This window comes from Punica granatum, chromosome 6 (genome assembly GCF_007655135.1).
Source record: "Punica granatum isolate Tunisia-2019 chromosome 6, ASM765513v2, whole genome shotgun sequence".
Classification (NCBI taxonomy): domain Eukaryota; kingdom Viridiplantae; phylum Streptophyta; class Magnoliopsida; order Myrtales; family Lythraceae; genus Punica; species Punica granatum.
Genome location: NC_045132.1, coordinates 27,615,320 through 27,629,141, shown reverse-complemented (window position 1 = coordinate 27,629,141; position 13,822 = coordinate 27,615,320). Strand labels below are relative to the sequence as shown.

The 13,822-nt window shown below is 44.5% G+C and overlaps 5 protein-coding genes across 8 annotated transcripts; 1 reads left to right on the top strand and 4 right to left on the bottom strand.

The window, feature by feature from the left end:
- Positions 1 to 30: 30 nt before the first annotated feature.
- Positions 31 to 1,879, bottom strand: LOC116210513 (low-temperature-induced 65 kDa protein). The gene is made up of 4 exons (XM_031544397.1): positions 1,683 to 1,879; positions 1,269 to 1,517; positions 481 to 1,155; positions 31 to 391 (listed from the first exon to the last, which is right to left on the bottom strand). The coding sequence occupies exons 1-4, from the start codon at positions 1,765 to 1,767 to the stop codon at positions 348 to 350; spliced, it is 1,053 nt and encodes a 350-aa protein (XP_031400257.1). The 5' UTR covers positions 1,768 to 1,879; the 3' UTR covers positions 31 to 347.
- Positions 1,880 to 2,269: 390 nt separating this feature from the next.
- LOC116210136 (pentatricopeptide repeat-containing protein At1g11290, chloroplastic-like) lies at positions 2,270 to 4,364 on the bottom strand. Its single transcript, XM_031543951.1, has one exon. It carries the CDS (start codon positions 4,339 to 4,341, stop codon positions 2,467 to 2,469), a length of 1,875 nt encoding a protein of 624 aa, XP_031399811.1. The 5' UTR covers positions 4,342 to 4,364; the 3' UTR covers positions 2,270 to 2,466.
- Positions 4,365 to 4,497: 133 nt separating this feature from the next.
- Positions 4,498 to 7,106, bottom strand: LOC116210139 (chaperone protein DnaJ). 3 transcript variants are annotated; one of them, XM_031543957.1, is made up of 6 exons: positions 6,944 to 7,106; positions 6,578 to 6,856; positions 5,759 to 5,915; positions 5,317 to 5,349; positions 5,074 to 5,168; positions 4,498 to 4,920 (listed from the first exon to the last, which is right to left on the bottom strand). In XM_031543957.1, exons 1-6 carry the CDS (start codon positions 6,950 to 6,952, stop codon positions 4,681 to 4,683), a joined length of 813 nt encoding a protein of 270 aa, XP_031399817.1. In that variant the 5' UTR covers positions 6,953 to 7,106; the 3' UTR covers positions 4,498 to 4,680. The 3 variants fall into 3 exon arrangements, with proteins under 3 accessions (XP_031399817.1, XP_031399815.1, XP_031399816.1); XM_031543955.1 differs by having other exon boundaries at positions 6,578 to 7,102; XM_031543956.1 differs by lacking the exon at positions 5,317 to 5,349 and having other exon boundaries at positions 6,578 to 7,102.
- A 70-nt stretch (positions 7,107 to 7,176) lies between these two features.
- Positions 7,177 to 9,130, top strand: LOC116210137 (pentatricopeptide repeat-containing protein At5g59600-like). 2 transcript variants are annotated; one of them, XM_031543953.1, is made up of 2 exons: positions 7,177 to 7,301; positions 7,469 to 9,130. In XM_031543953.1, exons 1-2 carry the CDS (start codon positions 7,290 to 7,292, stop codon positions 8,987 to 8,989), a joined length of 1,533 nt encoding a protein of 510 aa, XP_031399813.1. In that variant the 5' UTR covers positions 7,177 to 7,289; the 3' UTR covers positions 8,990 to 9,130. The 2 variants fall into 2 exon arrangements, with proteins under 2 accessions (XP_031399813.1, XP_031399812.1); XM_031543952.1 differs by having other exon boundaries at positions 7,281 to 9,130.
- A 27-nt stretch (positions 9,131 to 9,157) lies between these two features.
- On the bottom strand, positions 9,158 to 12,271 carry LOC116210138 (transcription factor LUX-like). The gene is made up of 2 exons (XM_031543954.1): positions 10,989 to 12,271; positions 9,158 to 9,384 (listed from the first exon to the last, which is right to left on the bottom strand). Exon 1 carries the CDS (start codon positions 12,011 to 12,013, stop codon positions 11,033 to 11,035), a length of 981 nt encoding a protein of 326 aa, XP_031399814.1. The 5' UTR covers positions 12,014 to 12,271; the 3' UTR covers positions 9,158 to 9,384; positions 10,989 to 11,032.
- Positions 12,272 to 13,822: the final 1,551 nt, after the last annotated feature.

Genomic DNA, 13,822 nt, shown 5'->3' with positions numbered 1-13,822 from the left:
CGGGAAACTCGATTTTTGTGGCAACAAATAAAAGACAAAGGACTCTCTTTCCATTCAAATATCCAGTTTCACCTCCAGTATCAACAGTCCGTTTTACTTCATGCTGTGGTATCAGCACGGAAACAGAGTTAATAGGGAAAGACTTCTTTCCCTTTCGAATATGATAAAATCTGTATGACTACATAGATTGTAAATATTCCGACAGAGAAATAATTCACGAGTGACATATAAACCGAGAAGTGGGGATTATGTTATGCTATTGATACAGAAACATAGCATACAAAATCATACGAGCCACTTAAATCCTTCACCGGCAGCTGCCTAGAACCATTTCATTCTTTGCCACCTTAGTTGGTTTGAACTACTCTTCCATGACTGTCTCCCTCCGCAACTACAATAAAAGAAGTAACGGTCACTAAAAGGCTCAGATATTGTGGTCAGAGCAACTTTCGGGGTGCTGAAAGGATCTTGAACTTTTACCTTCCTGAGGATTGGTGGAGACGGGAATCTGTGACATAGAGTTTTTACCAGAGTGGACAATCACCAGCGAAGAGGACTCTTCCTTACGAAGCAGGGAAGTCACAGCCTCTTTCACTTTCTCGACAACTCCAGCATCCCCTGGAGCTCGTCTTGGACTCATAGCATCAGAGATCACTTGAGACAGAGCTTTCTCATCCTCCCCAGGCTCCAGCTTCTGCATCAGATACTCCTTCACTGAAACGCCCTTGTCCCACATCTGCTTCCCTGAACCAGTACTCTCAGCAGTCCCCGAAACTTTCGCCGGAGCACTGACTGGCGCATCATAAAACTCAGGAGAGTGTTCGGTGGTCACTGGAGCACTCGCAGGGGAGGAGGTCGAAGCAGAAGGTGAAGCCTGTGTAGGGGCACTAACGGAGATGTTCTGGATCTTGGAAGCAATTGTGGTGGTCGCATCGGAAACGGCATTGTATGCAGGTGCCAGTTTCGCAGTCACAGTTGAGGTTAAGGTCTTGTTAGGTGGACTAGGACTGGGAGGATTTTCTGTTTCCTTGTCCTGCTCGGGATAATTCCCGACAGTGCTTCGCGTAACATGCTTCTCGGGAACCGCCGGGGTGGTCCTGAGATGTGGCCTCCCGGTCTCCTTGTACCCTTCAGGGGCCACCTCCGACTCGTACACTGTAAGATGCAATGTCATGAATACAGGCTAAATGATAACCCCCCGGTGGCAGTTCCGTTTGGGTCAGTAAAAATTTCCACATATATTCAACAAGGGAAATGGAAGATGTTACTTGGAGCTCCGAGATATTCGGGATCTTCTTCCCCGAGATCTTCCTCCTCCAAGCTGACCCCCCAGGAGGGCGTGGTGTTTACGGTATCGCTGTGCTTCTTTTTGCTAAGAGAGTGACGCCACCTTCGAGCCCTCTCTTTAACCTTGTTGAGGACCGACTGCTTCTGATGATGTTGAGGGTGATCAAACTCCGGATCATGGTCCCTAAGCAATGTGGGTGAAGCTGTTCCCGACCACGCCGAAGCCTCACCTGCATAGCATATAATCAACACCGCGAAAGGAAACTTTCCCGGAAACTCTTTAAAATAATCAGCTGAACGGACGGGGACTGATGTTGTGCTTTTTTGAGTTTCCGTGATCGTCATCAAACTGAAAACCGAGGACTTCATGAACCTCTCAGAGAATTCTCAATTACCTTGGAGGAATTGTTCAACAGTTGGGCTCTTAGGTGTTTTAGGAGTAGAGTTGTTGTGTCTCTGCAGGCGTTGAAGTTGCGCCATTTCTCCAATGATGTTGATATTCGTGAGATAATTCCGTGTTTCTAAAAGATCGATCGCTATTTCTCTTTGTTTTTAGGTCTTTAACTGCAAAAAACTAATACCAGCCCTCGAACACGGGTTGCGCACCACTCTGCACGTGTCTGGTAATAACAATAAGAAGAGTGCCCCTTAGTTCGAGGAACTAAAATAAATTATGGAGCTTAATGTTTCCACGTGGTGTCAAGAAATTGAATGGCCCTCTTCTTAAGTTAAGGAATACCGGCCAAGGGAACAGTCTTCCCTCTGAATAGGCGAATCCTTAGGCCTTGCCCAGGCCTAGATTATAGACCAAAAGCTTGCAACTGTAAAAACCTGTCACCAACCGAAAGTTTGGCCTCGGCCAATTGACAAAAAATTTCATTGCCACACTTTTCATGTTCAAACGGGTCAAACTAGTACGAGGATGTTGGAATTTTTTTGACCTGCAAGGCCGAAAAACTAATTCTTGATGACATGGAATACAGAAGAAAATTGTTATATGAATAATATTAAATGTACGTCTGTACGTATTACATGTCCAAGATCAAGATAACAGAAAACTGGTTTTGTTGAGCAACCGTTAATCGTGAACGATACTGCTCTGAATAATGTGAGTTAACTCCGTGACTAACCACAATTTTCATAGTTACAAGCATGTTAGAGCATTTCTGTCACTTAAAATCAAATTGTACTACAACCTGGACTCTTCCTAATCCCTCTATCACACATAAGTAACCGCGTTTCAGCTGCATCGACCCAGTTTTGCCCCATCTCCAACACATTGGATAGCAGAATGTAAGTGGCTGGGTCATCGGGATACCTATCAAGAAGCTTCTTAGCTGTTCGCTCCGCAGTTTCCCTATCTCCATGAATCTGGCAAGAGCTCAGCAGAGCTTTATAGACTGAGGGACCTGGTTCCATTGGCATTTTATCGATCAAAGCCTCTGCTTCGTGGAGATTCCCCGCCCGGCCAAGAAGATCCACAGCAGTCGCATAGTGCTCCACTTGTGGCTCGATGGAATACTCATTCCTCATCATTTCAAAGTATTCGACTCCCTTTTCCACCAAACCCACATGACTGCAAGCAGTCAGAACTGCGAGGAAGGTAGTGCCGTCGGGCTTGATGTTCATCCTCCTCAGCTGGTCAAACACATCAGCAGCTTCATTTTCAAGCCCGTGATGAGCACAACCTGACAGTAACGTATTCCATGAAACCACATCATGCTCTTTTATTGATGAGAAGACCTTCTTAGCATCTCCAATCATGCCACAGCCTGCATACATAGAAACGAGTCCATTTTGGATTCGCAGCAAAGAGGCGCACCCCATCTTAAAAATGAGTCCATGAAGTTGCTTCCCTTCTTTGAGCGCAGAGCAGATGCGTGCACCCTTTAGAGCACTCACGAAGGTGAAGAAGTCTAATTCAACTCCAGCCTTCCTCATTTCGGCGAAACAACTCAGAGCTTCTTTCCCTTGTCCTAGATTAGCATATCCAGCTATAATAGCATTCCACGCGATCTGGTCCCACCTTTTTATGCCCGCGCACACTTTCCAGAAGTCCCCTAAGCTACTGCTACATTCAGAATAGACTGTTACAAGGGTTACTGCAATAAATGGGTTGGATTCGTAACCTTCCCGAATCACCCGAGAATGAATTTGCTCGCAGTAATTTAAATAATCCTGGCTGCTAAATGAGCTTAACAAACTACTGTAAGTTACATAATTTGGCCGCAGACCCAACTGCAGCATTTCCCTTGCTAATAGCATTGCCTCTTGAGGCTGCTCATTCTGGGCGTGTCCAGTGACCATAGAGGTCCAGGTAATCACATTCTTATCCAGCATCCAATCAAACACCCTCCTTGCGTCATCTAAAATCGAACATTTGGAGTACATATCAATTAGACCGGTTCCTATAACAATGTTGCAGCAGATCCCAAGTTTATAACTCAACCCGTGGAGTTGACATCCAAGAGCTTTAGCTTTCAACTGTGCCGAGCCCATCAAGACGGTTGAAACACTGAAAGGCGTAGGGCTCACTCCAAATCTAAGCATTTGCATGAATAAATCTATGCCAGTGCCTGGGCTCCCAGAGTCTATATAGCCTGAGATCAAAGAGTTCCAGGTCACAACGTTTCTAAAGGGCATTTCGTTGAACAGGTCATGGGCATCCCATATTCTACCGCATTTCCCATACATAGCAACAAGGGCGCTCGAGATATACACATTTGAGCTGAGACCCAATTTGAGAACAAAGGGATGGACCTGAGTACCCATGCGTAAAGATGCAGACTTTGCACAAGAGGATATGATTCTGTTGAGTGCGTAAGGATCAGCGGAGAAGGTTCCATGTTGTTGTAACTGAGAGAGGAGCTTCAATTCAGATGGGTGTGGCACGTACTTGTTTGAGGTCAGTTCTTGGGGCTGGGAGCCACCAGAGAAGCAACTCCCGCCCGGGCTGCAGGGGCGGGTGAGGGTGTTTAGGGAGCGGGATATAGGTCCATGGCTCTGCTTCAGGCAACCAGCAGCAAGAACATGGCAGTCCCATTTCCCCGCCATGCCCGATCGTTCTTTCCCAGAGAAGCTCTCAGCACAGCCTCTCCTGCAGATTCTGGAATTTCAACCTTCCATCTAATCTTTCGTTTCGTAAAGCATTAACTGAAGATATGCAAGTAAAAAGACCAGAAGAAACATCCGAGACAGCGCCAAAAGATGTCCTTTTTAATGGTTCATTCATGTCAATTGGGACAACATACAATATACTGACTGCATTGCACAGCTTAACTGAGTAATCTTACAATTGCATTGGATTTCACAATCCGGTAAAAAAGTGGTACAATCCGCGTATACATCTGTACACATCTGAAAAATTATAATTTACATACTGTTCTCCTCCTGTCACAAGCCAAGTTCCTTTTTCAGCTGAGCAAGGGTGGCTTCGATCTCATCAATGTTATCCTCGATGCTGCTCCCTCCGGCGGCTTCGTTTCGACTACTATCTCCAGTCCCCTTAGAACTGCCAGAACTTTGGAAAGGATCACCCCTTTGTTGTCCATCATCATCGCTGTTGGATTCAGCATCGGAGTCGGTTATGTTGAGCTCCTTCTCTAGAAATTCCACGAATTCTTCACCAATTTCCTGGATGAATAAGCAAGACATGAACTCAACTTTTCGAGGGAAGTGAGAGTCACACGTTCTACTGACTATCCACAATCTAATGACTACAAAATATTAACAAACACTGTTTCGTTCCATGCATTAAGGAACCCCGCAAGAACAAACAAGCCATACCGCCAATTCCTCCCACAGGCTCTTCGGTTTCCCTTGTGAAGAAGCAGTAGCTTCCCAATTACGGAATTCTTCCTGTAAATCTCTGACGAAGTCCTCTGTAACAGCAGATTCAGAAGTTAAAAATCCACATGGAATAATCTGACAAGTTGAAAGGGGAATGAATGTCAATAGAGTCTGGACAGAGGAAAGTTTCAAAATCAACTATGTGGGACTTAGTATTATCTTGCAGCAAGGACTATCTACCTATTGTTATTTGGACATCCCTCAAAAAGTTACCTGCAGCATAAACGGTAACTATAAGAACGTACAAAACAAACCTAGCTCCTAGGATACCAGAGAATAAACAAACCAAAAAGAAAAGAAAAGAAAAGCTTTCCCCCAATTTATATGCAAGAATATTCTTCTATCATGAAAGAAGGAAAAGAATTGGGGGACCCGGCATTAGTGTCTCAAGGGAAATATAACGGTTGGAAGCACTAGTACCTCATGGAAATATTTTTAACAGGCAACATGACACTGAAAATTTGATTTTCTTAATATATATCTAGAGGTCTACTCAGTGACATGAAAATCCATCTAATAGCATTCTCAGAAAGGATACCATATGGTCCAAACACTCTAGACATGATGAAGATATGTAAACATGTGATATGGAGTGCTGAGTGGGTGTTATATGAGCGTATACCAAATCCATAGAAATCCTCTTCTTGAGTTTCTCTGCTTTGATTTCTTTCAGCAGTAGAGTAAGAGAACCCAGATGTTCGATTTCCTCCGTAGGCGCTGGAATTAAGCAGTGTATTGTATGCATGTTTTATTTTCATGAACTTCTCCTGTGCATTAGCCTGTTATAGCAAATGACAATGTTTGCAGGACTAATTATTAACAAAAAAAATGCTCGCTAGAAGTGACAGACGATGAAACTGGAGTATGAAACATGGATGAGGTGATAAACAAGTGGAAAATCCCTATCCAGCAAGGCAAAAGGCAGGCGATCAATAGAATACATATAAACAAACTGAAGCTAATGTATTTTCAATATCGATCCTAAATCCACAAGACAAGGAGGGAAATTAAGAATCACAACATAGAAGGGACTTCAAAATATATATATATATATATATTTAAATTTTTTTTTTTAAAAGTACATAAGAGGGAGTAACTCCCCATTTTGTTGTTGTCCATTATACAGAGGTGAACAAAACTTGGTACAAATACCAGTTGATTTCCCAGAAAAATCGCTCATGTTTTAGGCTAGCGTAATTGTTTCTGTTCATAGCTCAAAAACGAGAGTCGGCACTCATAATCAACCATGAGCAGCAAGATGACCTTCGGCTCACCCTTTAGCTAAATGCATCATTTTATTTGTCCCAAACCAAAACCAACACCAGCTAAAGTTCAAAGAACATCCCTCTAATTCAAGCCAAAGACACAAACTTCACAAAGATTCAGCGATGAAGAAACAACCGGAATTAATGGTTGAACGAGAAGAAATGAAGAGAGTTACCTCCTTGTTGACATCGGGGTGGTACTTGAGGGCGAGTTTCCGATAAGCCCTCTTGATTTCATCTGCGGTGGCAGAGGGTGAGACGCCCAATACCTCGTAGGGAGATTCCCTGCGGCTCGCTTTCAAATGGAAAGAGGGAGACCTCCTCCGACCCGCACAACTCCTCCAGTGACTCGGCTGTGGGAAGGACCGGAAAGGGTAAGCAAGAACAGGCTCGCCAGATTGACATCTGCACCAGCTCCTGCGATTGGGTTGTGGTCTTACGGAGCAATAGTTTGCCTTGGCACGGCAGGGAAGAAGAAAACAGTGAGGTTTCGACGGGAAGCAGGAGAGAAGGTGAGGTTGTGAGGGGGGCAAAGCTAATACATGAAGCATGTTCGTGAAGTAAGACTGACTGCGATGGATCTCATCTCATGCTGCTGCTGCTGCTGAAGATTCTGCCCGCCCGAGACATGTTAGGATTGCAGCTGTTCACGTTCGTTCTCTCTTCTTATCAACTTCCTGTGAAATTGTAACGGCTGAGAGAGAGAGAGAGAGAGAGAGAGAGAGATGGAGGAGCAATTTCGGATTATGAGCTAAACCAAATCCAAGAAGTTGCAGTGAAGAGTAAATGGGCTAAAGGCCCAGAAAGAATTGGCCCTTTGGGAACGATGAGATTGAGCTCATAAAACTGAGAATCAATCAATCCTTGCCATGAAGAAGAATATCATCAATGGCGTGTGAGGTATTTAAAATGTCCGCATCCATTCTTCCCTCTGGCTATGACTGATGAACTCCCTCATCAAAGCCGTATCATTGCTCAAGCTAACTACTTCAGCATTCAACTGTTCATTAATCCATTCTTCATCGGACGTCTGCGCTAGACTAATCGATATCTACTGCCTTAATCAGTCGTTGAGCTCAGGCAGAGCCCTCCACGCTCGCCTGATCGTCAATGGTCCGCCTCTCCCCACCCACATCGCCTGCAAGCTCATTGCTTTCTACGTCCAATTCGGCCAATTCGCCGAGGCTCGCCATTCGTTTGACGGAATTCCCCAGACAGAGCCCCGACGCTGGACTGCCCTCCTCAGCGCGTTTACTCGACAGGGGCACCATGACGAGGCCCTGCGAGCATTCCGTGAGATGCAGAGACATGGCACAGGGCCCGTGGAGTTCGTGCTCCCCAGCATCCTCAAATCCTGTGGGAGACTGCGCGATCTACGGGCTGGAGAGTGTATGCACGCCATTGTTGAGAAGCGTTCCATGGAAGATGACCCATTTGTGAGCTGCGGATTGGTCGATATGTACTTGAAGTGCGGTCTTGTCGGAAGGGCACGCCAGGTATTCGAGGGAATGCCCGTGAAAGACTTGGCCGTGTTGAATGCTCTGGTGTCAGGATATGCGCGGCATGGGTTGATGCAAGAGGCATTAGAGCTGGTGGAGAATGTGAGATCTGCGGGTTTAAATCCTGATCTTGTTACTTGGAATAGCATAATTGCCGGGTTTTCGCGTAAGGGCGATGCTTCGATGTTTCCTAAGGTTTTCATGACGATGATGATTGATGGATTTGAGCCTGATGTTGTTTCATGGACTTCCGTCATCTCTGGGTTCGTTCAAAACTTCTGGATTCGTGATGCTTTCAGGACATTCGCAGAGATGATGGCTCGTGGTATTCTTCCAAACTCGGCCACAATCAGCAGCATCCTGCCTGCTTGTGCTTCACTGGCAGATTTAAGACGTGGAAAGGAAATTCACGGGCATGCAATTGTCATCGGAGTTGAAACAGATGTGTTTGTTAGAAGTGCTCTTGTGGACATGTATGCAAAATGCGGTCTCATATCGCATGCAAAGATTTCGTTTGATCAGATTTCTGAGAGGAGCTCTGTTTCTTGGAACACAATGATCTTTGGGCTAGCAAACAACGGTTATTGCAACGAAGCCATCGAAACATTCGCTCAGATGGAGAAAGAGGATAGGGGGAGGATTGATCATTTGACCTTCACCGCAGCTCTTACTGCCTGTAGCCATGGTGGGATGATCGAGTTCGGGAAAAGCCTTTTTAAGAATATGCAGGAGGTATATGGAATCAAGCCAAGACTCGAGCATTATGCTTGCCTGGTGGATCTCCTTGGTCGAGGGGGAAATCTTATGGAAGCTCACAATCTGATCAAGGCGATGCCAATGGAAGCTGATATGTTTGTCTGGGGAGCATTGCTGGGTGCATGTAGAATGCACGGGAGCATAGAGCTCGCCGAGGTGGCTGCTCGGCATCTGTCTGAGCTCGAGCCTAGGAGCCCAGGGAGTGGTTTGTTGTTGTCCAGTTTGTACGCCAATGCTGGTGGCTGGGAATATGCTTCGCAGTTAAAGAGGATGACACGGAGAAGGAAAATGAGAGAGTTTCTCGGTCGTACTTGGATAGAGGCAATGGGGTGATCGAGCAGACACAAATTCACTGATTTTCTGAGTTACAGGCTTTGCCTCAGTTCAGCTCCACTTTTCGGCCTCACATGATATCAGTTCACTTATTTGGCACTGCATCGTTTGTTTTCAAAACAAAGTACATGAATATTGAAATTGAGAAATTCTGATGCTTCGATCGGATGATAACAAAAAAAGACGATGTTAATTTAAAAAGGAATACCAATTTTCAGTCCAAGAAGATAACTGTCTGGATCAAGGAAAATGGTACAAGTTAATAATCATCTGTCTTCGAAACAGCAATTATAACTGGCGCATTTTCATGGAGTACCAATTGCAGAAGGGACCTTGAACATCAAGATGAACTCGGCTGAAAACAATTTACTGATCTTGACGCACTATCTCATTGGCTGCGATGAATTGCAAGACCAAGATCACAGTCAAAATAATTATTCATAACAAACAAGAAACAATGCACGGCAACCAATACAACTTCCGAAAGAAGAAAACAATCTCAAATGTTGAATAGAAGCCATACACTAAAGAAATGAGAGAACGTCCTCTTCGTTATTCCCAACTGCAGAGGTACCACCGAGTTCATGGAAATGGTGATACTGCGTCTGGCAACTAGTTCGTGATAAAAACAACCATCATTCACGTACAATCACAATTGACAGCACAATATGAAACCTCCCCTAAAGGCCCTGCCCATTACAGGCCTCTTCAACAAGGTCATTTCGTTATTTCAGCGAAAGGTGCAATGTCAGCACCTGTCTCAGAGCCTCCTATAGCAGGTAAAAGGTACGGAGAATCCCAGAATTCTAAAACAAAACCAAAACACACCCCCCCCCCCCCCCCCCCCCCCCCCCCCCCCCCCGGCGGCGGTTTCTTTTAGCTTTCTGGCAGCATACTACAATGCAACTATTTACAGCATGAGCGAAGATTACTTGCCCAGATTGAATGAAGGATTAGATGGTTACCAAGCTCGAGACTGCCTCTATTAGCCAATTAATGGCAGGCAATGGATGGTTCGAACTTAGTACTTACCATACCATTAAACCCGCCAACGATTCAGAATGGCCAGAAAGAATAGTACCTTAACAATAACTCTGACCACATATTTTATCACTGAATGACACGACGTCTTTCACTTCTCAGTCCCAATACTTAAGAGCGGACAAATGTATCAAATGCAAGAAATGAAAACTAAAGCAGTGCCAGAAAAAAAAAATTAGATGCAATCTCTGACCACTATAGAGCAAACTGTAAGACCCTCTCTGCATTGCTTTGAAACTTAATGCGTTACAATTTCGCGAAAATGAATATCCGTAAACATTACAAATCACCAACTCTATGCCAAAATCTAATAATTTTATCTGAAAAATTTAGAGGAGAGCTATAAACAGCAACAACGATTTAGATGAAATCCACAAGCAGCGACAACAAGTACCACATCCGCAGCAACAGAAGTTGAACTCGTCAAGCTTGATGTATTGTCATAATACGAAAATACGTTTGGCAGCAGTCTGACAAGACCACCTCAGTAGACAGAGACTCTTATGTAATAAGCTAAGAAGAGGAGTAAATCCTCCAAAACAGAGTATCATGTATAAGGAACAGGGACTCCAAATAACCACCAATCAAATGAATCCTGCATATTGAGATATGCTTAACACTCAAAACGCACTCCGGCGGTAAGGAACCGCGCATGAGATCCCTGTTCCCATAGAGACATGATATTTCAAAAATTCCCTAAGCATTGCTACAGGATATTTTTAGCATTCATTATGAAAAGCAGAATCTGCCAGAGAAATTGTCAGTAAAGAACAAAAATTTTGTTTTCACAGAAAGTAATCATTATTAGGAACAAGGTAATAACATCAGTTCGACTCACTTCTGTTACTAATTATAATTATTATAAGAACCCTAAAGGCAACTGCATGTGAGTTCCTATAAAATGATGAAACCAAACAGCCAATTGAGTTTCAACAAATTCAAGGATCAAGAAGCTCACCTCTATGTCTGATACTGCCGGCGAAATGCAGCTATTGCTGCACCTCACTTGTCATTCGGGGTAGCAGACTCTGGATATGACACAACTGACCCATACCTGTTCCCTAACCAGTCCCTCTGCTGCATCATATACGGGTTCGAGTCGAACCCATTATATCCGGGGGCACTTCCGCCTGGATTTCCCATTTGCATCCCCATATGCCCATGATGGGCCATTCCGTACATAGGCATGGACATCATCTGTGGGGCCCCGTAGGACATTGGAATTGGGACCGGAATGTGCCCATTTCCATGCGCACTATGAGCCCCTCCGCTCTCATGCAAGCTCTGTGGAACTGGAGTGGATGCAAACAACTGATCCGATGAGGATGGGCCTTCATTAGACAGCCCGTGCATCCGCTTTAAGTAGAGCCTGTACTTTTGCAGGTGACTGGCCACATTTTCCCGAGTCAACCCCTCGACATTCATCAGCTGCATAATCGTCTTAGGCACCGCGTTTTTTATTCCCAGGTGCGCGACCACATCCACGAATCGCTTGTGTAGCTGCGGAGTCCAGACCAATCGCGGCCTCTTCAGCGTCCTCGCGGATGGATCATCGGTAGAATTATCCGCCCGGAGGGCGGAATCCGCCTCTTCAGGGGACTCAATCCTCCTCGATTTCCGGGAGTCTGTGCGATCCACATCGTCCTGATCCACAGCCATCGGGTCACGGTTCTCAGCGAAGGACTTGAAGTTGTTATTGGTGGAAAAGCCCTGGGACTGGGCGGAGTTGCCGCGCAGGCTCGCGAGGGTGGTCTGCGAGGCGCGGTTGACGTCCAGGAGCGTCCGGGAGGGCTCGGGGGAGATGCTGAAAGCCAAGGCCAGCTCAGGCGAGATCAAGGCCTGGGAGAGGGGGGTCAGATCGTCGGCGGCCGGCAACCCGGCCTCCCACTCGAGAACGCGATCATCATCACCACCAGAGTTGTCATCCTCATCGTCGTCCTCGATGCCGTTCTCGTACTCAGTCATCTTCACTTCTTCGCCCATGGCTGCTTCCACCCGGTAGGGTTTGTTTCCGGGGAGGATAATCCGAAACCTCCAGACCACTGCCGCTCTCTATGTCAGATTGATTGGTTCATAAACGGCGAGCTATGAGCTGGAGGTGAAGCAACCGAGCAATCATGAGTCAGTTTCGGATCTTCAAAGAGGAGAGAGATTGACGGACACAAGAGAGAGAGATTTGAGGTGTGGAGATGGAGATGGAGTAAGAAGAAGAGAGAAGATATTTTCGCGAGAAACGGAAAAAAATAATTGTTGATCGGCGAAAATAAATAAAATGAAAATGAAAATAAAGAAAATTAGAGAAAAAGTGCAATATCTGATTCCAGATCAGTCTCCAGCCTCTGCCAACGTGGACTACTTTAGGCAGATATTTTTGATCCTCTAAATATCTTCCCTCCGATGGGGTTTTCACATCGCACTCGTAGACCTTACTCGCCGCTGGATGTTCTCCACGCGTCCAAACTGGAGTCTGATGGAGCCACGTAGGTGGGTCAAATGGGAGGGGGCGCGTGGGATTTGAGGCATCACAAAAGAGGCTGTGATTCGCTGAGGGCTGCCACGGGAGTAAAGCGGGTGCACTTTCTGAGGGCGTTCTGGTAAAATTGGTTTTCTTTGTTTTCTTGTTATTTTAATATTGCCGGCCTGGGCCCCCATGCAATTGCCGGAATAATAGTGGGGGCGAAAGTGCGAAAGAGCATAAAGTTTGAGGCGGCTCGACCAATGGGAGGAGGGGGTGTTGGTGGACAGCTGGTGGGGGAGGGTACGTGGACAATTTAGGACGACACCATGCCTTCCTTTCATGTGGGCCGTCCGATGTTTATAGACGTTCCAAAGAGCGTCAATCTACGGCGGAATACCCGACGTAATACGGATTCCCGAGGATTCATAACAGATTTTATCATCTCCACTTCTACATCAATCATCATTATATAACTGCAATTATGCAGGTTTATAAGAAGCACCGTTCCATAGATTCAAGGCTACGCGCGCCTATATATATATATATATATATATATATAAATCACCGCATTTACTTGAATTATCAATTTTAACATAATATTTCAAAAATAGTATAAAAATATTTTCATTATTGTCTCAAATCGAATATGATTTTTCGTTTTAATCTCAAATCTAGTATGTCGTTAAATTTTATGTCAATTTTAACGGTAGAGCTAACTAGGCGTTAACGGTGGCACATGTCGTAACATTATTTGATAAGGAAAAAAATGTGAAATTAAATAGAAAAAATTATAAGGTCCACTTATCGTGTTAGATTTGAGATTAAAATAAAAGGTTGTGCTCGATTTTAGACTAAAACGAAATGTCGTACATTTCTATACTATTTCCGAAATGTAGTGTCTGTGGAAATTCAAGCAAAGATCGTATTATATTTGAAACTAAAATGAAAGGTCATGCTAAAATTAAAAATTTGAGTAAAAGTCGTGCATTTATACGTGATTAATCATATATAAAACGGAAAGTTAAGTTTTGCACGAATATTCTTGCGAAGAAGGAAACTATCCAGCGGGACGATTTTGCTATATTCACCTAGGTTCCTGGCAATTTGTATTTTGTTTATTTAACGGATTGTATGAGTTTATCTTGTAGCGGGATGATCCGTAGATCATCAGACTTCAACTAAGTATGTACTTTTTTTATGATTGAATAAATATGCATAGCTTACCACATACACATCTATACCTATATCTATCATACCTATATTTATATCTTTATCTATATCTATCTTACCTATATTTATATCTTTATCTACATCTATCAATCTATCTATCTATC